Below are 24,341 nucleotides of genomic sequence, written 5' to 3'. Positions count from 1 at the left end.
TCCGCTGTTCCTCAGAGTGGTCAGAAGCCACACTGGGATTCTAGGAGAATTTCTTCTAAGAGTGGTAGGAGTTGGTTTGCAAGGATCTGAGCTAAGACTTTCCCTGCTGTTGCCAGGAGGGAGACGCCACAATACGTTTCCACGTCCAACTTGCTGCCCTTCTTGAAGCAGCTGATGACCAGTGTGTCTCTGAAATCTCACACCATCTGCTCTGTATCGCAGGTCTTGGGAATCAGGAGGTGGAGCTGTTCGCAGAGCTCTGTCCTGCCTTCTTTAAAGGCTTCCGTGGGGATTCCATCTACTCCAGTTGCCTTGTTGCACTTCATCGCTTTGATGGCACCTCGGACCTCAGTCAGGGTAGGAAGTGTTGCAAGATCCTCCCTAGGTGATTGCTGAGGGATTTGGTCAAGCGATTCTATGACCATAGTGGAAGTGAGGTTCAAGAGCTCATTATAGTGCTCCCTCCAGCGAGAAGCAATGGCTTGCATTTCAAGAGATGGGTGCCACCTTTGGTCTCAGAGGATTGATTCCATGGTTTCTTGGCCCGTAAACAGCTTTGGTAGCACTGAAGAAACCTCTTGTCTCATTGATGCCTGTGAGATGCTGGAGTTCTTGCACCTTCTCAGTCTACCTCTGGTTTTTCAGAGTCCTTGTTTTATGTTGGATTTCTGCCTTGGCATGCACTTTTCTCTTGGTTGTGCAGCTGATGTCACTTTGTCAAGCCCTAAAGGCTTTCCTTTTTGCCTCAATCAGACATTCAATTTCCACACTGTTCTTACAAAACCAGTCCTGACGCTTCCTGGAGTGGCAGCCAATGGTTTCTCCACACACTCCAATGATGACATTTGTCAACTGACACCAGTGTTCTTCCAGATATTCAGCCTGTGCTGATAGCAGTTTCCTTTGGAGTACTATCTGGAAGTCACTTCATCTGATGGGGTCCTTCAAGCCTTGTATGTTGATCTCTCAATGGATCTGCTTCCTCTGACGTCTCCATTTGGTGACAATCCTAATCGCCATTGTGGATCGAATAAGGCTGTGATTGGTCTAGCAGACATCAGCGCTAGTCATCACACGTGTGAGAAGGCATTAGCAACTGACATCGTCTATGAGGTGCCAGTGGTTCAATTGAGGATACTTTCATGAGCTCTTAAATTTGTTTTTCCGGCAGAAGAGGGTGATCGTGATCACAAGCTCATGTTCTGCACATTTTGTAATGAGAAGCACTCCACTGGAGTTGCTGTTCCCGACTTCTTCTTTCTCAATGGTAGTCTGCCAGAGGTTCGCATCTCTTCCAACCCTGGCACTGAAATCCCCCAAGAGAATAATCTTGTTTTCTTTGGGGGTGTCTTTCAGGACAGTGTCCACCTGAGCATAGAACTTCTCCTTCATGTCATCTTCAGCATCTAGAGAAGGTTCATAAGCATCAACTACAGTTGCCTGATGGTTTTTGGCAAGCATCAAAACGGAGAGTCATGAGATGTATGCTGATGCTGACAGGGACTGCAGATAGGATCTTCATCAGTTCATTTTTCATGTCTAATCCTACTCCATAAATAGATTTTTCTTCCTTTGGGATTCCTTTCCAGAAAAATGTGTACCCTCCGCCTTCTTCTCTTAACTGTCCTATCTACGATCTATGCATTTTTGCCAGGGCAGCTATATCAATATTGAATTGTCACAGCTCACAGACAATAATTGCCATGCATCTTTCATGTCGTTCACTGTCTGGGTTTTCCATTGGAGCCCAAATATTCCATGTTTCAAAGTTTACTGTTCAATTTTGACCACACAGAGGTGAATGCACTGGGTACAGTTATCCATTCTGGGGCGTTGAGGTGGACTATGTTTAGGGCACCTTTTCTAGCCCCCTCCCCACATGAAGTGAGCACAGCAAATCCTAAATAGGGCTGCTCAGATGAACTGTTCTTCCACCTCAGTCCTTGAAATGGAACAACTGATCCATACATCCACCAACTACATGCTGGTCCATGACTAAAAGCTGCCAGATTTCACAATCCTGCTCCCATTGCCATTTGCCATTCATCCTGTGTCTTAAGTTTGGGAGAATAATGTGCAGAGGAAGACACCTGTGTGTGACTTCTTTTAATGTGGGAGGATCGTTGCACTGCAGCCACCACACAATTCTTGAAGGATGGAAGACTCTGGTCCAATGGCATGGGATCCAAGATAACTGGGAGTCTCCTGTCTGCCGCTGCCTTCATCCACCTTCACCGTTGTTGTAGCATTACCCTTGCTATCTTCCCTGTTCCGCCACTGAAGAGTTTTAGGATATTCTTCGTCTGGACACTCCCCCTTGATGCCATGGGTGACCCTGCTGTGAGTATGAGACACCCTACATCATCGCTATTGGGTTAATTGGAATACACAAGCCCACTCACTACGACAAGGTGACAATCTAGAAAGTATGGGGAGAGTAGGTCACACAGTCACAACAATGGGCTCTGTGACACCTATGGACTGACTTCTTGTGGCATGGAAAAGCAGCACAAAAAGGACATGCAGCAGTGCAGGGCTAAGATCGAGGAGCTGAGACAGGCATCCCAGAAAGCAAGGGAGGCCAACCATCAGCCTGGTACCTTGCCAAAGACATGTTGCTTCTACAAGGAGATGCACAACATTCCCCAACATCAACTGTACCTCCACTACCAAATGCCCTCTGGATACTTGAAGTATGAGGGCAGCAGTGACATCAGGTGGCATGGTGAGACAGGACTTTTTAACTCTGAAAGGGCTTAACCAATCCCAGTGTTCTGGCTCTAGAGTGCCTGATGCAGGAGGGCAGAGCTCCAGCAAATAAGCAGTCTGTTTTGATACTGCAGGGAGACATGAGGCAGAGCACTGCTATTGTTTCTTCCCTGGGTAGAAAACAGAAATAACTGACACTAGTGCTATTTGTATGTGCTTCTCATTCCCCTCTGCAGCTGGGCTGAGGAGACACTGTGGAAAAGACTGTTGAGGCACCCTGGGATATCAGAGGAATCCCCCACAGAGATCTCTGGGAAACTTTCCCGGATGTTCTTTGCAATTCTCTGCCAAAGGTTCCTTGGGACAGAAGCCTTGTTTCTTCCCCCACGGAAGCAGATTTGTGTGACAAAGTTTGCAATTATCTCTGCAATTGTCATCACCAATGGAACACAAAGGCAGTACTGATACCCCTCTTAATTGGCTCATCCACTTTGACCTCGCTATCATTCCTGCCTGTAGAAAACAGCACCAGTGTTGATACCCCTCTGAATTACCCCTATCCACTTTGTTCCATATTGCTCAGTCTCCTGTGGGCTGAATTCACTATGCTGTGTGCCTGCCAAGACAAATTGAGAAAATGGTGCAACTAGTTTATATGAATCAAGTTGTGCATACATTCTGAAACAGCCCTGTCAATGTGAGGGGAGAGACAACTCAGTGGTTGGCACATTGGCCTTGTAAACCCAGGCTTGCGAGCCCAAGTCTGATGGGGAGGTGGGACATACACTGAGCTGAGAGGGCTTCATTTCAAAAAGAGCTTTTTAGGACCTTGTCGCTTGGGGAAAACAGAAATATTTGTACAGCTGGTGAACAGAAAGATCCATGAAAAGACCTTTCCTGTTATCCCATGGCTACTTCCTGAAAAAAAGCTTCCTAAGAGCCTCTGGTGAAGGACCCTGCCAAAGACTTTGAAAATCCAAATACATTGTACCCACCAGATCACAAATGCCCATGTTTGTTAACTTCCTCAAAGAATTCTAATAGATCAGCAATATCTCCATTTACAAAAGCCATGTTAACTCTTCTCTCAACAAATGCTGTCTATCCGTATGCTGGTGATTCTATTCTTTGATGTAGCCCCTACCAATTATTTCATACAGCACTGAAGTTATACTCAATGGCCTGTAATTGCCAGGATTGCACCTGGAGCCTTTTTCAAAAATCAGCATTACATTAGCTACCTTCCAGTCATCTAGCACAGAAGCTCGTCTCAGCAATATGTTACATATTAGAGTTAATAGTTGTGCAATTTCAAGTTTGTGTTCCTTTACAACTTGGTAAGTGTCATGTGCTCCCGGTGATTTATGACCTTTTATCAATTTTTTCTAAAACCTCGTCTACTGACACAATCAGTGTGGGACAGTATTTCAGATCTGTGGCCCAGAAAGCAGAGTTCTAACATGGGTATCTCTTCCACCTCTTCTGCACTGAAGACTGTAGCAAAGGATTCATTTAGCTTCTCTGCAAAGACCTTGTCTTCCTGGAGAACTCCTTTAACACCTTGGTAATAAACAGCCCCGTTGCCTGTTTGGCAAGTTTCCTACTGATGTGCTTAAAAAAAAAATCTTACTATTAGGTGGATGCAAACTGCATCTCAAAGTCTTTCTTGGCCTTCATTATTAGGAAACAATATTGGGAACAAATCCTTTAGGTTAAGATTCTGCAAATTTTTCATGGCAAGCAGACTCCACTTGAAATCAATGAGGACCCAACATTACAGAATAACTTGAAAGATTCAAAGTCTTAGTGTCATCTGCTTAGGGAAAAGAGATATACATATGTATCAATTATACCAATGAGACATGAAAACTAGATGCTAGTAGTTGCATATAATCAGAATAGAGACTCCCCCAAAGTCATGCATCATGGACCCACCCAATGACTACAGGACTCAGACAAAATACCAATGTATTTTTGAAATCCCTCATGTCAGAACTTACTTTTGGCTCAGGAGATTACTGGTTGTGTTGGCCTTGGCTATCATTTCCGTGACATCATTTTAGCAGAGCAAAAAGCAAGTTAACACGATCCACAACATGTTCAGGAAATGCCACCAAGAACGGTGATGAGTAAGGTTACCATACTTCATGTTCCAAAAAAACAGGCATTGCAGAAGATGGGAGAAGGGGAGGGGAAACTGGTGAGGGGGCAACTGCAGCAGCAGTACTCACTGGAAGTGAGAGGGTAGTGTCGCTACCCCTTACAGTGCAAGGGAAGCTGGCACAAGCCTAGGACATAGACTGCTCTCAGTCAACACCACCCTGTGAGACAGTCCTGAGACCCCTTCTCCAGGGCTGAGAGTGGGCTATGGGCCAATCAATTGCAGATGCAGGGGAATGGATGGACCAGTAAGCTGTGGATCCAAGGAAGAGATCAACTAAGAAGCACACCACTTGGGGGTCTTTGTGAACTGCAGCTTGTCTGCTGTGCAAAAATCCACACATTTGCTGTTATTTGAAAACCCTGCCCGCACAGAGAAACCAGGCTCAAGAAAGAGGCTTTCTCCAAGGAAACCCTGATTCATGGAAACCCCAATTAAGGCCAGCAGAGACTAAAGTCCACTTCTTTGGTTCTTGTCAGAGAAACAGCAGCAAGCCTGTCAAGAAAAAGAATGGCTAGAGGTTAGCAAACCAAATCTCCTAAAATAAAGTTAAAAAGAGAACCAGACAAGTAAGATATTTTAAATGCAGCTACTTCAAAATAAAATAATTAATTGTAAAGGCAAGGTGGGAAAGCGGCATTTAGCCACTATGAATAATCCTACAGAGGAGGCAGGGTTTTTAAAGGTAACTAACCACAACATAGCATGAGTTCATATTTATCACTGCACCATTACAAAAAGCACAGGGAACATATAAGTATCCCCCACTGAATAAGAAGCAATCCTAGGGATTTGCAGATAACATGAGCAACCAGTTATGTTGGGGATATGACAATATAATCCAAAGAAGGGGATACAACGGACCATAAAGATAAAACTATGTACATTTGAAAGAGACATCCTCTTTTGTAGAGAGAACACCTGTTACACAGGTGATTTACCTATCTCATAGAACTGGAAGGAACCTTCAAGGGTCATGCAGTCCAGTTCCCAGCCCTCAGAGCAGGACCTATCACCCACCCTATCAGACTTTTTATTAAGCTATTTGCCCCAGATCCCTAAATAGCTGCCTCAAGGATTGAACACAGCACCCTGGATTTAGCAGGCCAGTACTCAAAGCACTGAGCTATCCCTCCCCCCTATAATTTGCAACGTAAGAGGGGTAAGGTAAAGGGTTGCAGGGTACAAGGGTTACACTGGCGCAAGAGAGTGCAATCTCAAGGGAAGTCTTGAAAAGTTTCAGAAGAGAACTGGTTAGGTGCGGTGCGCGCTGCGGCACGGGGATGCAGAGCAACACAGGTGTAACACAAGGAGGTGCAGTGACGGTAACACATGGGGAGGTAGCGCACAGAAGACATGGGGTTGCAAGGCAAACGCGCGCAATGCAGTACAGTGCAGTGCAGTGCAAAGCAAAGCAGCACAGCAGGATGCCGAGCGGGGAGCTGCAATGCAAGCGGAAGGTGCCTCGCCCAGGTCTGCAACGCCAGAAGGGACCAGGGCCGAGGAGCACGGAGCGAGAGAGACAGCGCAGGCTGAACTGGCGGCGCCGACACACCCCCCCCCCCGAAGCACTATCACCCCTGGCGACTCGCCCCCGGCGTTCTAGAGAACAAACCGTGACACCCGCGCGCGCGCGCTACCCACAAGCGGCAATAGCCGGCTCGCCCCTCCCCGCAGCCTCACCTGCCTCAACCCAAGAGCGCATGCGGCAAATCGACCTACCGGAGGGCGGCTGGGTGTCACGTGACGCCGCTGAGCCGTCACTCACTACAATGAGCGAAGTCCCTCCGGCGCAGCCCCGCCCTCCTGCATCCCAAACCCCGCCCACCCAGGAAACAGACCCCCTTTTTCGGAGGGGAGGCCTCGAGAAGCGGGGGTGTGGGCGGGGTTTGCGCCGGGCACGTGGCCCTCATGCAGGACTAACGGCGATCGCGCGCGCTGCCCTTCCCCCCGAGCTGGGCAGTCCCTCTGGCGTTACCGGGCGGGCGATGAGGCCCGGGTTCCTACTGCTGCGAAGAGCCGCTGCTCTGTGCACGTGGGGCCTCCGCCCGTGGCTGTCCCGGCAACCCGCCCGCCCCCTCCGCACTGGGGGCTGCTGGGGCCTCCGCGCCGCGCTGCAGCCGCCGGGCAAGGGGGAGCCGCCCTGGAGCGGGAAGGGGGCGGCGCGCGGAGAGAGGGAGAAGGAGGAGGACGAGGACGAAGAGGAAGAGGATGATGAAGAGGAGTTGGACAGCCTGCTGGGTCCAGCGCCCCTCCCCAGCGCCCAGCGGCTGCTCGTGGTGCACCCGGCCATAAAGTGGGGCCCGAAGAAGCCCCTGCTCACCACAGGTGAGACTTAGTAGAGGGGCAGCGGTGTCAGTGTGTGACCGCGAAAACAACCAGCAGTCCTGGGGCACCTGGCAGATGAACAGATTTGTGGACCATAAGCTTTCGTGTGGAAAGACCCGCTTCGTGGCAGGCGTCTGACGGAGCGGGTCTTTGCTCACCGCAGGTTAGGCTTCAAAAATCCGTTCGTCTGTGATGTGCCACAGGGACTGCTCGTTGTTTTCCCAGGTGGAGCTGGTCCCCGCAGTGCCTTGACACCAGCCCCTAACTCGCGGGCAGGGGCTGTCCTCTCCCTGCAGGGAGGAGCTGGCTGACCTAGAGTAAAGATGAAAGGGAGGTACAGGTAGATTTTTAGCTTGATGCGGCTCTCATCTCCCCCGGTGGCATTTACTTTGAGCCCTGACCTGAGGATGAAAACCACCTACACCTTGACTTTGAGAGGGTTTTAGAAACAGGTGGATGTCTTGACACGCAAAAAAATCCGTCTTTTGTGTTGGAGACAGGGGCACCTGTCTCAAGCTAACAATTAGGAGACATAACAAATTGTAATCATAGATGCTTCAGTGCCCTTTCCACTGTGTCAGTTATTGCTCAGTTCACTCTTACCACTTCTTTGTGAATTAAACATGTTTTCAGGTATATTAAGAGTCTGTCGTGGTAGAAGAAATGATCATAGAATGCTAGGACTGGAAGGGACCATGAGAGGTCATCCTGTCCAGCCCCCTGCCCTCATGGCAGGACCAAGTACTGTCTAGAGTCTAGACCATCCTTCATAGACACTTACCTAACCTGTTCTTAAATATCTCCACAGATGGAGATTCGACAGCCTCCCTAGGCAATTTATTCCAGTGTTTGACCACCCTGTCAGTTAGGAACTTTTTCCTAATGCCCTAATGATGGGTTTAACAATTCTGCCATGGTGCAGATTCAACTATTAGGACAAGCTAACTGTAAGAGTAGTTAAGCTCTGGCATGGGCTGCCAAGTGGTGGAATCTTCATTGCTGGAGGTTTTTAAGAGACAATTGGACACTTATCCAGATGAGCTGGATTTACTTAGGCCTGCCTGAGGACAAGGGGGTGGGCTCAAGATCAGGATCACTTCTGGCCCTGTATATCCATGATTCTATAATCCTAAATATAAACTTAAATTAGGAGATAAGCAAGAGTGTTTGGCAGCAACCAGAGAACAGATTTATCTCCTTAAGAAGTCTGCTGTATAGTTCATTCACGTTATGAAGATACAAAGTCAAAATGGCCAATTAATTTGTTCTCCTTTTAACTACTTAATGGCACATGGACAATTACTTGCTGCAAACTTTGGTCTTGATGCTGCAAACTCCTGGACTTGATCAGCTGTTTTCAGGGCCTATCTTCAGTGTTAGCTCTAGTTATTATTGACGTGCAAGTTGACTGAGAGAGAGCCTTGCTTGAATTGAGGTGGGCTATGCTGTAATCTGCAAAACAGCACTCAGGCAGCACAGAGTAATTGAGTTAGGGATGTTAATGCCTCCGCTAACCCTCTTCCTAAACAGTTTCGATTTACCCATTATGGTTAAGTGGAAGGGGCTGGTGCAGTCCCCTACCAGCCACGGGCAGAGGTATGCACCACCTCATGGGGCTGCTGTGGGTGTGATATGTGCCAGAGCAGCCTCCATATGTAGGGGAAGGAGTGGGGGCAACTTGGGAGGTCGCTCTAGTGGACAAGGGGGAACAGCAGCCCATCTGGGATTAGGGCTGGTCCCACCCAGCTGAAGTGCCCCTGCCCATGGCACCCGTGGGCTCAGCTGCTCTGGCCCTGCTGGACCACTCCCTGACCTGCAGCAGCACTCCAGCAGAGCCAGAGCAGCCCCTCTGTTCAGGAGGAGGCAGGGCATTCCAACCGTGTTGGCTGGAGTGGCCTCCCCGGCTGCTGCCCTGCCCCCCCACATGCTTTAACCAGTTAAATCTAACATTTAACCAGTTAACTAATTAAACAGGATTTTGCATCCCTAAACTGAGTCCTCCATTACAATACTAGCTCAAGCATCTTTACCACTCAAGCTTCTAGCCAAGCATCCTGATGGGCTAGTTAAACTAGTTTGAGTCTAAAGCACCACATAAGTCATGCTACAGATTTTTTTTGTTCATGAATGGGAGTCAAGATAGGGGCAACACAAATTATACCTCAAGCTAAAAAGGCACTGAAGGTAATCATCTAATGGGATGACTACTGTGCTTAAAGTTAGGCACGTGCGTATTTCCACGATAGGGCCTCAATAAGGAATACTGAGTTGTCTCTGGTTTCATTTCTCTGCCACTGCACATACATACATACTATCATAAAAGGAAAGTCCATCTGTCCATCCCACTGTAGTCATGAACATGCTGGAATGTTGCTCTGGGATAGTCTACAACAGGGTTTGGCACATAGCAGGAGCCCAGAGGCTGCAGTAGCTCTGCCCTCCTGGCCGGCGAGGTACCCTGCCTAGGGCCACCAGCAGCTCCTGTCCAAATGAGTACTTCGTCTGTAGCTACCACAAAGGGCAGACCCTGCTAATTATTATAACTGCCCAAGAAATGATTTTTTTTTCCAAGAATGGAAGAGCTATCTCGGAGAAATAGTATACAGTAGACCGCCAAGATATGCTCACTCGAGTTGCACGTGTCTGGGGTTAAAGATACTTATTTAGTCCAGATTTTCAAATAAATGGGGTACCAAGTTTATTTCTGTTTCGACCAAGTCTAGAAGGCGATTCTCTGCTTTAATGAAGTTATTTGAAATTCATTGTATCTTTTACTGTTCTTCTTACTAAAAATGATTACACCTGATACCCCTTTATTTCAATAGAAAATTTAAACATCTTAGGCTAAGGTATACTGCTTGTCGTCTTATGGTACCTGCTGTAATAATTCTGACTGATTGCAAAGTTACCTTTGTTATCTCATGGACTAAGGTAACTACAAAATTAAGCAGACCCAGAATCTGGATTGTCTCTGTCTCATAAGTTCAGGCTTCCTGACCAATGCTGTACCAGGGAGGATTCTACCCACTTAAAGTAAATTGGAAGGAAAACAGACACTAAAATATGTTTAAAATGCATTAAGGGATACATTTACAATAAGTAAGAAAAGGGAATATTATTCAAATAATCAACACAGCATTCATGAAACAAAACAAACGGGGTCAGTAGTTCTCAACCATTTCTATACTCTTACCTTATGTTACAACTAAAGAAAATTTTGCTTTGTAGTCTTACCCTTCTGTCTAGTCAGAACAAACAAGGAGGATGGTTGTAAACACTTGAAAATCTATTTATGATCCCTGAATGGCAATTCTGTTCACTAGCTGAATGTTTCAAAATTATTGCCAGCTATCCCAAGGAAAAACTCACTTAACCCATGTGTAGTAATTTGGGCATAAGAGAAGATATATTTTTCCTATAAAGTTTTTTCAGTAAGTATAATTTAAAATATCAGTTATATACTGTACGACTTTAGAGATCATTGTGCTTATTTAGCAAAAAGGTTGCAATTTGATTTGCGGGGGGTAAAACTGCCTGTTACTATTCTGTTTATGAACCAACATCACTGGCGATGTTAGCGGAAATGTGCATAACTCTAGAAGTTCTTTAAGTATTTCTGCAAAACCATGCAGGGGGGCGGCTGTTAATAATGCATTGTTTTGCTGTCACAATTTTCCCACCATCTTTGTGTGATGGAGTATGAAGGTTAAACAAAATAATAACTCCCCTTTTAGGACTGATGTACAATGTTGATGCTAATAGTTGTGTGACGTTCTTGCTGTGCAGATTCTTTGTCAATATACGTTAAACCAGTTCCTTGAATGAAAAGGACTTTTTTGTTAGAATAACTCCATCTAACCTAAGGCTTTTTGCCATCCTTTCTATATTGGTGAGGTTTATTTTTTCACATTCCTAACCAGTGCATTTATGCTGGCAAAAATCTTAAGTGTAGGCCAGGTCACGCTGTTTTTGTTCTTGCTGCATATATTGGAAATCTGTGTACAGAATTAAGCGTGTGTACTATAACCACTTTTCTTTTTCCAATACTAAAGCTGAATTACAGATGGCTGAAGCTGTTGCTCTAGTAAACACCCTGCATAATTGGACAGTTTTAGATAAAATAATTATGTCTACAAAAATGCCTGACAAGAAGTTTATTTTTGGCAAAGGAAATTTTCAGATTTTGACAGGTAAGAAGAAAACCAAAGATTTATAAATACAATGGTATCATACTAAGTGTTGAAATATCTTCCTTTCTTAAGCTATTTGATGATTATTTCAGACATAGGAAAGAGATATAGCTTTGTCTGCTCCAGTGGTTCTCAACCACAGCAGTGAAGACAAGCCTTAAATGTGACATATAGTATGATTCTAAATAAATTATGTAAAGATATGTAATATATATCGTAATTCTGAATAAAATTAAATGATTAACTTAAATAAAGGTGACAGTTGCCTTTGACCAATGTTGCTAGTAATCAAAGCCTGATGACTATTCAATAGATTGAAGTGTGTTCATATTCTTAGGCCCAGACCCCAAAGGGATTTAGATATTAGAGTGTCTAGCTTTTAGGACCCAGCAGAATCCACAAACACAAATCCACACTTTTCTGTGCAGTGCATGGGGAGAGATGGGCACTAAGAATAGAGTCCACAAAAGCTTAAGTGAGCAGATGCTTAAACAAGTCAGTAGATGCCAACAAGAGGCTATTAGCTAGGATGGATAGGAATGGTGTCCCTAGCCTCTGTTTGTCAAAGGCTGGACATAGATGACAGGAAAGGAATCACTTTGAAGATTACCTGTTCTATTCACTCCCTCTGGGGCATCTGGCATTAGCCTCTGTTGGAAGGCAGGATACTGGGCTACATGGACCTTTGGTCTGGCCCAGTATGTTCTTGTGAATGTGTTCTAGGCCCTGCCATTCACACTGACTTCCTCTCTTCCTTGGGGGACGGGGGAAGTGCTCAGCCTTACCCCACGTCCACCCCCACTCCTTCCTTCAGGTGCCTCCTGTGGAGAGGTGGAACCTCGCCTGTTGGTGGGTGCTGTGCACTCAGTTTTTTTCTATGGGCTGTCCATGACTGGAGCACCCATGGAATTGGCACCTATGTATCTTCCTTTGGGATCCACTGTCGTGAGCCCTTTCCCAGAGTCAGATGCCTAAGCCGTTCCTTGCAAGAAGAGTCACTGCCCATGCCTAACTCAACACGAAATTGCTTGAGCAAGTGGCTCTCCCATCTAACCTTTAGTCCAGTAGGTAGATAACTGACCTGAGATGTAGGATCTCACCACCACCCGATGAAGCGAAGAGTAGCGAATGTGGGTTTCACATCTTTCAGGTGAATGCCCTGACCTCTGCTCTGTAGAGTCAGTGTCTCTGGCACAATGTATATTTAAGTAGTTCTACAAAGTGGACTTGCTTAGTAGGAGAAATTGTGAGAGGCCAATATCAGATTATCCTATAGCCCAATGGTTAGATGGGAGAGATCTGCTCATCAGGAAGAGGGAGGAATTGAGCCAGGGTCTGCCATATCCTGGCTAAGTACCCTTTAGATCACTAGAGCAGGGGTGGGAACCTCTGGGAAGCAGTGCCCGGGTAAGCACTCTTCCCCCTCGGCCAGACCCCCATCCTCATCCTGCTTCTGCACCCCTAGGGAGAGTCTACAAAATCTGCTAGCCCTGGGCCCCCTGAAGAGTTAATCTGACCTGGGGAAATGCCCTGAGCCTTCGTGCATCCTCCACCCTCCCAGGGCTGGAGTACAACAGGAACCCTGGTGCTCCAAGTTGCATGAGTGAGATGAGTGTGTCTCCTTTTTTTCTGCTTATCAGTTGGGAGCCACATGAGGTTTTTTTCTCAGTTGCATGTGGCTCCTGACTGATTTTAATGCAGATCAGTGACCCCTGACCCTGAAAAGGTTCCCCTTTCATGTACCTATCGGTCTGTCATTCCATGAACCTGCACTTGCTTTTTAACATATAATTAAAATAGACTTTTTGCTCTAGATCGGCATTAACCGTTACAAAATTACACAGAGCAATCTTCTTTGTTTAGAAAAGATTAAAGAATTACCACATATAACAGCCGTCTTCTTGAATGTAGAAAGGCTCTCTTCACTGACAAAGGTAATTATAAAAACAATAAGTACATTTTTATTTTCTGTATTCAAAGACTGTTGTAGGAATTACTAATTATTCCTTAGATTTTAAAAACTGGAAAAAATTAAAATTGAATGTGCTTTTCACTATGTTTTGACTTTGTTTTTTTGCATTTCAGTTAGACCAGTGGAAACTAAGACTTTGAATTAATAAGCACTTTTAGAAATGCTTTAAAGGTAAAAGTATCGTTTTCTAGTTCACATGCATAAGTAGCATCCTGCACTGTTGCGGTTGCAATCCCTTCAATAGAATATTATTTTTTATAGGTTGGTTTTATTTATAGTTTTTAAAAAGATTATGGATAGAATTTGTGAAAAGATTTAATTCCACATTTTTGTTAAAAAGACACATTTTTCTCAAAAGTTACCAGTTTTTCATCATTTCGTTTGTGGACATCTGTTTATATTAGGTTTTTTAAAAGATAGTTTTATCATACTTAAATCTTGGATATGATTTAACATGACAGTGGCTGTGATTGAACCAGGTATTTAAGAATATATGTAACTTTAAGCAAATTAACAATCCCATGAACTTCAGTGAGACTATTCACATGCGTAAGTACCTTCCTGAATCAGGGCTGAACTAGCTTACAGCAGAAAAAGGGCCCTGTGTAAGCTTGCAGGCTTGTCTCTCACCAACAGAAGTTGGTCCAATAAAAGGTATCTCACCCACATTATCTCTCTACAGTTTAGTTTCTTCACCCTGCTTCCTGCAGATTAATTTATAGTCATTGCCATAAAACAACTTCAGGTTATTTTATGTTTTTTTAAGAGCGAGCTGGAAGATGCTTGGGGAGTGACTGTTTTTGACAGATACACAGTTGTCCTCCATATTTTTCGTTGCAATGCTCGGACTAAGGAGGCAAAACTTCAGATCGCATTGGCTGAAATCCCACTTCTCAGGTACCTCAGATTATTGAAATACAAATGTCTGCTAATTATACGGAGTGTAAAGCCATTTTTTCACATTCACTAAAATAGTAGTACTATTCTTGAGAGAGCAAACTCAGTAATTTTTTTTATAATGTGCTTTATTGCATTTTATGCCATAAACTGTCCAGAACAGATTAGAATATATCATTGCTTTAAGCTTGTCACCATTGACTGGCCAGAAATAAAAAAAATGTTCAAGAGGTATTCTTACCAAATACAATTTTCATGTGAATTGCTAATTCATCACAAACCTAGTAACCTGCCAGAAACAGCAGCAGTAACTTTATTCTTAGAAAGTATGTGGCAAGTTTATAATACACTCATCCCTTGTTTAATGAGTACTTTACTTACAAGTACTCATTAAAACGAGGGAGACACATACCTACCAATGTTTGCTAGACGAGTGAACTTCCCCCACTAATATGAGCCGGGGGGTGGGGGTGGGGGAGGGAGTCTGGCAACCCCATGCCTGGCTCCACGTGAGCCACAGGGCCCTGGTGGGGCGGAGGAGTCCGGCAGCCCTGCGGCTCGCTCAGCTCCTGCCGTTGGGTCCCTGGTGAGAGGGGGCTGGCGAGAGTAGCTGCAGTCCCACGGCTGGAGCCAAGCCAGCCACGGGATCCCTGGCTGGAGGGCAGGGAAATCTGCAGGCCTCCCGCCACCCACTCCCAACATTCCCACAGCTCCCCGCACCGCCCCCCCCAGCCTGCTCCCAACACCCATCCCATCCTGTTCCATTCCAAACACCCCAGCCCTGCCACGCAGGTACCTCTGGTGCAGCCAGGAGGAACAAGCCGCCACCTCTTCCACCTGAGCCACCTACAGGTTTTAACCCACTCTGCCTCCTGCTCATGGCGCCAAACTGCCCCCAGCCTTTAACCCCCTCCCAGCCCCAGGTTCACTGACTTTTCAAAAGCAGCGCCATCTGCTGTCACTCCGAGCACTTGAAACCAGAGTCTTTTACAAGTATTTTAATAGGAATTTAATATCCCTCTTACGAGTTTTTGTCTTTGAGCAAAAAGTTAGGAACCAATTGCGCTCACATAGCGAGGGATGAGTGTATACAGAGTTACAATTTTAGCACTCACCAGAGGAATTGAAGTGAGGGTCTGGTTGTTTTGTGTGTGTATCCCACATCAAATACTGGCAAGTTTAGTAAACTATGTGATATATTTTGTATATTACCATTCCTATACCTGACTGGAGTCAGTGGGATTTATGTATGTGCATCTGACAATATGATTGTCTCCCTGCAATTTTGGTTCAGTCATTTTTTCTGCAGTTATTTTCCAATTGTGGTGTCTGTTTGCGGGTGGGTGTTCAGGAGATTTGGATTTCATTACCAGTAAATCTGCTTATTCATTGGATGACCTTGGACTAGTCACTTTGCTTCTCTGTGTCCCAGTTTCCCCAGCTGCAATATTAGGTTATTACTACTTAACCATATTTCTGAAATAAGTTTTAAGATCATTTAATTAAAGTCACTACCTTTACTTTGGTACAAATTTACTCTTATTCCACTGCCAGAGCAAATCTGAAAAATGAGACATCTCATTTAGATCAGCAGAGAGGTGGATCAAGATATATCATGGGGTCAGGTAAAGTATAACCATTTATATGAACTGTAGAATTATCCCTTATAATGTGACTGTCTAATTGCATGTTGTGAGCAGGGTGGATTGATTTAAGAAAAGGCTATTCAAATCAGCAATTTAAAAATTATTTAAATGACCAAGTGGAAATCGAGCTTTGAGAATTAAGCCAATCAGAGGTCAGATAGGAAGAAGCCATAAAATAGGCATATGATACCACCTAATGGGCTCAGTGGATGAGTCTGATACATAAATGGTGCTGTCTCCTGAATCCAAGGCTGTGTCCTAATATTTGTAATGATTCTGCCAGTCTCTTGCACCCAGTGACACAGGTCTGGGGTCCCCTTAGTGTCAGACACTTAATACAGGACGTGACTGATTTTGTCATTTATAAAGCTTGACTTCAGAAGTTAGATTTGGGGGAAGACATCTTTCTTCATATAGAAGAGCTACTGTTTACTCATTAAATGTTTTAAGAGACAATGAGCTTGTCTACACTAGCCCCCTCCTTTGGAGGGGTCATGTTAATGAGCCTGAGTGGAGAATAGCAATTAGGTGCTGCGCTGCATATGCAGCACCTCATTAGCCTAATAGGTCCCCCCACGAACTTCAAAGTTGCAAACTTCAAAGTTCTGGCAAGCCTTCAGGAGCAAGGGCACTTCAAAGTTGCACAGGTACTTCAAAGTGGCCGCGGCTACACGGCTTGCTGGTGCTTCGAAGTGCCTGCAGCAGCACGGCTTGCCAGTGCCTCGAAGTTTGCAACTGCAAAGTTTGCACAGCAAGAATTAGACTAATGAGGTGCCGCATAAGTGGCACAGCACCTCATTCCTCTTCTCCTCTGAGGATCGTTTACATGCCCCCTTCAAAGTGGGGGAGACTAGTGTAGACAAGAAGAATAAGTTGAAGCCTTAACATATTTTATATTGTTTCAATTTCATTTTACACAGATTTATCTTTAAAAAAGGAAAACTATCTATTTTCATCTACTGTGCTAACATGAGAAATTAAGTTCTGTAGAGGAAGAGGGATTGTCTAAAGCTGCAATTATTTTTCTACAAAAAAAAAAGTCCGACTTTATCTGATACAGGTTGAACCTCTCTAATTCAGAACTTTCTCATCTGGCAAAGTCTGTAATCCAGCATGATTTTAGGTAGCTGGATGACCCACTTTTCGTGGGTGTGGCCAAGTTTCCCGGGGTCCTGTAAGGTTTGTTTGCAGCCACTAGTCCTGGCTTATAGTATTCTGTGGTGTTATTTTAGCTGTAATTTACCCTAAATGTCTTCTAAGAGCCCAGTAAGCTGTGGAAATGTTGGTAATGTGTTGGTCACTAAACTAGCTCAGGAACATCAATGTGCAAATATCAAATTCTAAAAAATATTTAGAGAAATAATAGCTTCAGTCAAACTCCTTTTCCACACTGAACTTTATTTCTCATATTGACACAGAAAAATTCCAATGTTTTCTGAGTCAGCAAATGCCTTATACACAGACCACATCATTATTATTTTTCAAATGCTCAAATGTGCTAATTGCAAAATAAGGCAATGAGCAGCCCAGATGGTTGCTCTGGTGTGACACTTGTAACAATCAAGAAAAAGTTACAAGTGACTCTGTCTAAATTAAATAATTGAATATGTGTATTCTTAAGACTGCTTTGAATTTATATTGTCAGTTCTTCTATCACTGTTCTGTGTAGTTTCATAACTTAGCTTGATTTCCATCTGTCTTATTAGTTCTTCAGCCAGTGACTAGTTTATATTTTTTAGGTGAGACTTTCATGGAAATGCAATATCGTCTCTTGAAAGAAAAAGAATTTAAAATTAGGAATGCCCTGGAAAAGCTGAGGAAAAAAAGATCTGTTCTCAGAACTCAGCGTAGAAGGCATGAGTTTCCAGTTGTTGCAGTAATGGGCTACACTAATTGTGGTAAGAGAGAACTCCTGAAATTATAACACAAAAAAGCTTACCTTTCTAATAGTTAATTAGAAGTACTAGCTAAAATCCCGTTTCAGCATGCATGAACTTTGTGTTGCAGAATTTTAATTAGTTCCCTGATTTTCTAATTACTATATGGCAATGAGAATTTTGGTAGAAAGGTAAACAATGCTTGCTGTTAGTTTAAAATTGGAAGAAAAAAAAAGGCAGTCCTGTAGCACTTTAAAGACTAACAATTTTATTTATTTATAGTTAGCCTTTAAGATGCTACCCAGCTAGTTGGTTTTTGTTTTGTGAAAATACAGACTAACACAGCTACCCTTCTGGTGCTGTTTGTTAGTGAGATCTGCCTCTTCTAGAGCCATGTTTTGCCCTAGGTAACTACCAGATTCTAATTATTGTCAGTAGCCTTTTTCATATTGTAAAAGGGGACATTGTAGAATACGAGAAGTGGAAGACGCCTTGAGAGAGCATAGAGTCCAGTCTCCTATACTCACAGCAGGACCAAGCACCATCTAGATCATCCCTGACAGATGTTAATCTAACCTCCACTTAAATATCTCCAATGATGAAGATCCCACAACCTCCCTATACAGTCTATTCCAGTGCTTAATCACCTTGACAGTTCTGAATCTTTTCCTAATGTCCAACCTAAACCTCTGTTTCTGCAATTTAAGCCCATTGGTTGTTGTCCTACCCTTAGAGGTTAAGGAGAATAATTTTTACCCATCCTCCTTGTCACAACTTTTTATGTACTTGAAAGCTGTTATCCTGCTCCCTTTAAATCTTCCCTTTTCCAAACTAAACAACCTCAATTTTTTCAGTTGTCCCTCATAGGTGATGTTTTCTACATCTTTATCATTTTTGTTTCTCTTCTCTGGACCTTCTCCAATTTCTTTACATCTTTCTTGAAGTGTGGTGCCCAGAACTGGACACACTACTCCAGTTTAGGCCTAATCAGTACAGAGTAGAGTGGAAAAATGTGCTTCTCATATCTTGCTTACAACACTCCTGTTTTAATGCATCCCAGAATGATAATTGCTCTTTTTGCAACAGTGTCACACTGTAGACTCATATTTAGATTGTGGTCCACTAGGACACCTAGATCCCTTTCTGTGGCACTCCTTCCTAGATAGTCACTTTCCATTTTGTATGTGTGAAATTGATTGTTCTTTTCTAATTTGTCCCTTATTATGTATCCTTATCACTGGTCAAACTGGGTACTAGATTAAGACTTCATTTTAACTTTATAACTTTCCACAGAGAACTAACAGTAATTTCTACATGAGCTGTATTTAAACTGGTGGTCTAGGGCTAAAAATGTCTATAATCCATTATTCAGTCACTTGAGCTACGTGTGTTAATTTGACTTGAAGCAAACGGTTTAAATTTTGTTCTAGTCAACTCTTATTTCTTTTAGGGAAAACCACTTTGATCAAGGCATTGACTGGAGATGAAAGAATTCATCCTCGAGATCAACTGTTTGCCACTCTTGATATTACAGCTCATGCTGGCTATCTACCCTCACACCTGGAAGTTATTTATGTTGATACTATAGGGTTTCTCTCTGAACTGCCTCATGATCTCATTGAGTCCTTTTCAGCTACGTTAGAAGATGTGGCTTACTCAGTAAGTAATTGAACGTAAAACGTATCCATGTCTGGGATATTGTCTTTGGGACAGACTTCACCTTTGCGTGGGTGTGGGAGTTAACTGGCCTGCTATTTGCAGTGGTACATCTGACTAGCTTTATTGCATCAGTTTAGTCACTCTTGCACAAGATCTTCTTGTAAGCCAGTGGACATGCTGTTATGTTTTTTGTATTTTTAAGTGTGACAAGGTTTCAGTAACAAAATGTATGCAAAATATCCACATTTGTTCCCACAGAATTATATACAAACCTAGATAGAGGTTTAGGGGTCTTTGAGGATGTCTATTTTTTAAAGGGTATAGGGAACAACTTTTTAGAAATTTGCTTACATAAAATCTCTTTCGGTGCCATTAAACAGCAGCCCAATAGGTAATGAAATTATAGCCTGAAGTGTGAATAATCATGAAGTTAGTGTCTATGTATTTTCCTGAGGGACTGTTAAAATGAATTTCACATGGCGTTACGGACGTACAATTGATATACAAACCCACAGGCGTGAACACTAATTAACATATTAAACTCATATAAGTGACATTTTGAAAGCTAAGATACTAACTACCTTTGTTATTTTCTGGTTAATACTGCAGTTTATGTAAGATATTTTTAGAATTTTTTTACAATAGTATGTAGGTCCAAGTTGTTGAAGAATTTAGAGTTAGGTGCTAAAAATAAAAGTTTGATATATTTTGGGTGCCCCTTTTGTTTCTCTTGCAATATGCTTTTTGCCCACATTTCTGATCACAGGTACATTAATCCCTATACTGTATGTACAGTCTGTGCCAACAGATTTATTGCCTGCAAGAGGTTCACCATCACTGAAACAGGTGTGCTAAAAGCTACAGGGAAAAATAAAGTTCTAGCATGTTTACAGCATTACAAAACTACAGTAAAAGTTAGGTTATCCAGCACCCAGATAACCAGCACATTTGGTTAACCGGAATGCCATGGGCTGGTTACCCACTTGGGGCCGGCTGCAGTGGGGCTGGCTGACTGGTCAGGTTTGGCTACCATGGCTGCCACAGGGCTGGCTACCAGGCCAAAGCCGGCAAAACAGGCCAGCTGTCCAGTTGGATGCTGGATGAGCTGGAATAACCAGCCTATTTTCCAGATAATAAAGCTTGTACTGTATATATTACCTAATATACCAGTTTCTGGTGGTAGGAGAAAAATAAAATTTTGAAGGATCTGAATTGTTCCTTCTTTATCTCCCCAAAACTACACAAGCTGAGCTTTGTGTGTTATTGGATATCTTCAGAGATATTACATCTCTTTTTTTCTACTGTATTTTTCAAGCTACTCTCTCTACTCAGCCTTGGCTTTGAAGGATGGCCCAGTGCTCCCTGAAACCTAAGAACATTGTAACTAACTTGATTGGTGGAGGGGTTTGTTTGGAAGCCATATGAGGTAGTTGTCACCCTTGGTGGAGCTGAGGACCAAGCTACAGGCCTGCTACACAGTTAGTCTTCAACTTTGCAGTAGACATCCATTCTTGATTTGAAATTTGTTCCAGAGATAGAGCATACACAATCAGGTTAACATTTTAAGGTTCCTTAACAAGGAATGTGCCTTATGAAGTAGCAATGACAAATATTATTTTAAAACAGCTTTTATTACCAGTAACCATATTGTATATTATATTTGCTAGGACTTAATAGTTCATGTGAGGGACATTAGTCATCCAGAAACTGTCCTCCAGAAAGCAAGTGTTTTGTCTGTTCTGAAGAATCTTAATCTTCCAAGCCATTTACTGGATTCAATTGTAGAAGTTCATAACAAAGTGGATTTGATAGAACGGTAAGAGAAAAAGAACAGTTCTAAAGCTGTTGCTACTTGAATTCATGTTTCCTAGTTGCATTGTAGCGTTTACGAGTATTTATATCTTTGCACACAAATACTTGCAAACAATCTGGTTTCCTACCCATGCCTGCAGGGAGCTTGCAACAACCTTTTGTGTACACTACTAAGATATTGGTTCCCTCATTCTTTTCCTTAGATGAGGTTCCAGAGAGGCTTGTCTTCAGAAATCAAATAAAATCAGAGTTCATTATCATCTGCAGATAAGATGTCTGTGTAGTGTGATCGGAGCCTAAAATACAGTCAGTCTGTTTGGAACTTGCCTAGTTTTTAATCATTTTAGATATACAACCCTGTGCCTGATGATAAATTCCTGCATCTCAATTAAATCACATTTCTAGCTGACATCTTATCTTCTAGGTATCAGTCCCCTGAACCAAATGCAATTGCTGTTTCTGCTCTTCTTGGATATGGATTAGAAAAACTGAAAGAGGAAATTGAGAGAACAGTTTTGAAAACAACTGGGAGAAATATTCTGACAATTAAAGTCAACTTAGCTGGACCCCAACTAAGGTAAACAATTACATTTCTACTGTTAAGACTTTCTGAAAGGCAGACACATATGAGAAAATTTATTTTCTGAGAAGCTAACAAATTGTATTAATTTTGGGTTCAGTCTGTGATAAGAATGGTGAGAACTTCTGAAGTTTTGACTGACCAGTCTTAGATGAAATGATATCGTTGTCTCCCAAAGAAGTTTAGATTCTGCTTTTTACAATGTTAATTTTTGAGAACCCAAGAAGGGATTTTTCTACGTTAATTGACTATATGCGTACAAAATATTTTTTAAAAAAACCAACCTCTTGGCACTAGAGCCAGAGTTGAATCTAATAAAAGACCAACAATCTTATGTTTTGTGAAGTATTATAACTTTTCATTAGAGGAGTAGCTTTATTGTGGAAGCAAAAATAAGCATGTTTCCCTCTATTATTATGATTATTTGTTTCAAAGTGTGGAATTATTTGCATTTAAAATATATATAAATATCTTGTAGTTGATGTAAAATAAAGGCCTTGTGTTGTGAATTATTGAACGCCTGTAAGTTTTTTTTTCTTTCAGTTGGCTGTATAAAGAAGCAACAGTTCAGGAAGTGGATGTTATGCCAGAAGAATGCATGGCCAACGTGAAGGTGATCATAAGTAATTCTGCCTTGGGCAAATACAAAAAACTTTTCCCACGATAAATTATTGTATACAAAAATCTATGGGAAAAAACTAATTAACTGGCAATAAGACTATTTGAAACGAAGGTAATCATCTTTGAGGTCATATCTAGAGACATTGTGTCAGTGCTGCCCACTTGAATTTTTTGGACACATAAAATTGAGCTGACAGTGGTGACACGTGAAGTGGTGAAAGTATTCCCTAAATGCCCCTGCAGAGCTCCAGCCTCATTCCACTGACAAAGACACATTAAGAAAAGCACTAATTTCAAACTGTAAAGCATTGGTCAGTGTGCATTTGAACTGAGCAAAACGGCTGTTCTGAACACTGGCCCTGGAGGATTTGTGAACCACTGTGTGGTAACCAAATTCAATTTCAGCCAATTGCCAAGTTCATTAAATCATGTACACTTGTTTTTATGTAACAGATCTAAGAATAAATATTGTTTATCACTGATGGGCCTACCCACCTTATTTCATTATTGGAAAGTTTAAATTGTAGGAGGGAAAAGAGATTGTTGGCCACTACCACAGCTGCTTGAGCATCTTACAAATAATAGAAAGTAGTAGTTCCTGTGTTCATTGAGCATTTTACTTACTGGCTATGTCTACACTAGAAGCATCTGTCGACAGAGAACTGCCAGTCTGCGCTGCCCTCTGGTGACAGAAAGTGGAATGGCAGCCCTGCAAACGGCTGCCCGGTAACCGGAAACCCTCTCTCTGTCAACAGAAGCGTCTACACTGTGCTTCTGTCAAGTGTTATGCCTCACAGTTTGGTGGGATAATTCTGTCGAGGCAAAAGCACAGTTCTGTCGGGACTCTGCTGACAGAAGGCATTCTCACTGTAGACACTCCCTGAGTTCTGTTGACAGAGGGACCCCTTGTGTCGACAGAACTCTCCATTGTAGACACAGCTACTAAAAGGTTAATGTAAAGGTTTTAGTTATATTAAAGTAGAAAGTACAGGTTGATCCTCTCTAATCTGGAACTCTGTCATCCAGCAAACTCTGTAATCCAGCATGATTTTAGTTAGCCAGGTGACCACTTTTCATGGCTGCGGCCAAGTTTCCCATGGTCCCTCAAAGTTTGTTTACGGCCATTAGTCCTAGCTCTCAGTGTTCTATGCTGTTATTTAGCTCTAATTTACCCCTAAGCATCTTCTAAGAGTCCAGTAAGCAGTGAAAGTATTGGTAATATGCTAGAAAATAATGAATGACCTGCCGTCGTCCAGCAAATTCACTCGTGTGGCACCAGTCAGGTCCCAAGGCTCGACCTGTACTTGTTTCTGTAATTTTAAGCAGGGAAATATAACAGACTTCTCTGTCACGTCTCTGAACAAAAAAGGAGCTACAATCTATGCTTGAATAATTTCAGTATTATTGAAGATCAAGAGTTAAGATAAATCTTTTGTGCGTAACAGTTTATCAGCGTGGTTGGAAGCTATTGACAGGATTCATCTAACAAAAAATCAGTAGATTTCTACTTCAGACCTCATGGCACAATATATTGTAGGCTTACGATAAACAAACTGCAGGATTCAAATACTGCAAACAAAGAAATTACATGTCAGATTTTAACTTAGAAGAATATAACACTTACAAAAAGAAGAGAAAAAAATATCAGCTTGCACTGTTTCATATTTAGGACTATGACTCAATAGGAAACAGAAGATATAGCCATACTGGAAAGAAGCGTGAAGCAAATGGCATAACTGTCATAGAAGTGAATAAAAGATAAGAATGATACTGTACAGAAAAAACATATCAATATGTGTAACATAACATTTTATGGAAGTGGCATATTGAAATTATACATACACTTTTATAAATCCAACAAAACACAGCATCGCTCTATACTAACAGTG

The 24,341-nt window shown here is 42.7% G+C and overlaps 2 protein-coding genes across 2 annotated transcripts in view; one reads left to right on the top strand and one right to left on the bottom strand.

Moving 5' to 3' along the window:
- LOC142012321 (cohesin subunit SA-2-like) overlaps nt 1-5,274 on the bottom strand; it is a 97,286-nt gene extending 92,012 nt beyond the window's left edge. The window contains exon 1 of the mRNA XM_074992257.1: nt 4,710-5,274. Coding sequence (XP_074848358.1) covers nt 4,710-4,753 — 44 coding nt within the window. The 5' untranslated portion in view covers nt 4,754-5,274. The remainder of the gene's footprint in view (nt 1-4,709) is intronic.
- A 1,472-nt stretch (nt 5,275-6,746) lies between these two features.
- GTPBP6 (GTP binding protein 6 (putative)) lies at nt 6,747-22,932 on the top strand. The gene is made up of 10 exons (XM_074992206.1): nt 6,747-7,198; nt 11,251-11,388; nt 13,252-13,322; nt 14,127-14,257; nt 15,812-15,882; nt 17,643-17,801; nt 19,231-19,439; nt 21,107-21,255; nt 21,676-21,828; nt 22,375-22,932. Exons 1-10 carry the CDS (start codon nt 6,859-6,861, stop codon nt 22,496-22,498), a joined length of 1,545 nt encoding a protein of 514 aa, XP_074848307.1. The 5' UTR covers nt 6,747-6,858; the 3' UTR covers nt 22,499-22,932.
- The last annotated feature ends 1,409 nt before the right edge of the window (nt 22,933-24,341 follow it).

This window comes from Carettochelys insculpta, chromosome 1 (assembly GCF_033958435.1).
Source record: "Carettochelys insculpta isolate YL-2023 chromosome 1, ASM3395843v1, whole genome shotgun sequence".
NCBI classification, from domain to species: Eukaryota; Metazoa; Chordata; order Testudines; family Carettochelyidae; genus Carettochelys; species Carettochelys insculpta.
Note: the sequence above shows the minus strand (reverse complement) of the source record. Positions and strands in the feature narration are given on the sequence as shown.

What these genes read in the sequence shown, in the direction of transcription:
- GTPBP6 (XM_074992206.1), top strand. Translation starts at nt 6,859, where the DNA reads ATGAGGCCCGGGTTCCTACTGCTGCGAAGAGCCGCTGCTCTGTGCACG. An exon ending in AAATTTTCAGATTTTGACAG is followed by an intron (nt 11,389 to 13,251) that starts GTAAGAAGAAAA and finishes TTCTTTGTTTAG; the next exon opens with AAAAGATTAAAGAATTACCA. An exon ending in AAAGTGGATTTGATAGAACG is followed by an intron (nt 21,256 to 21,675) that starts GTAAGAGAAAAA and finishes CTTATCTTCTAG; the next exon opens with GTATCAGTCCCCTGAACCAA.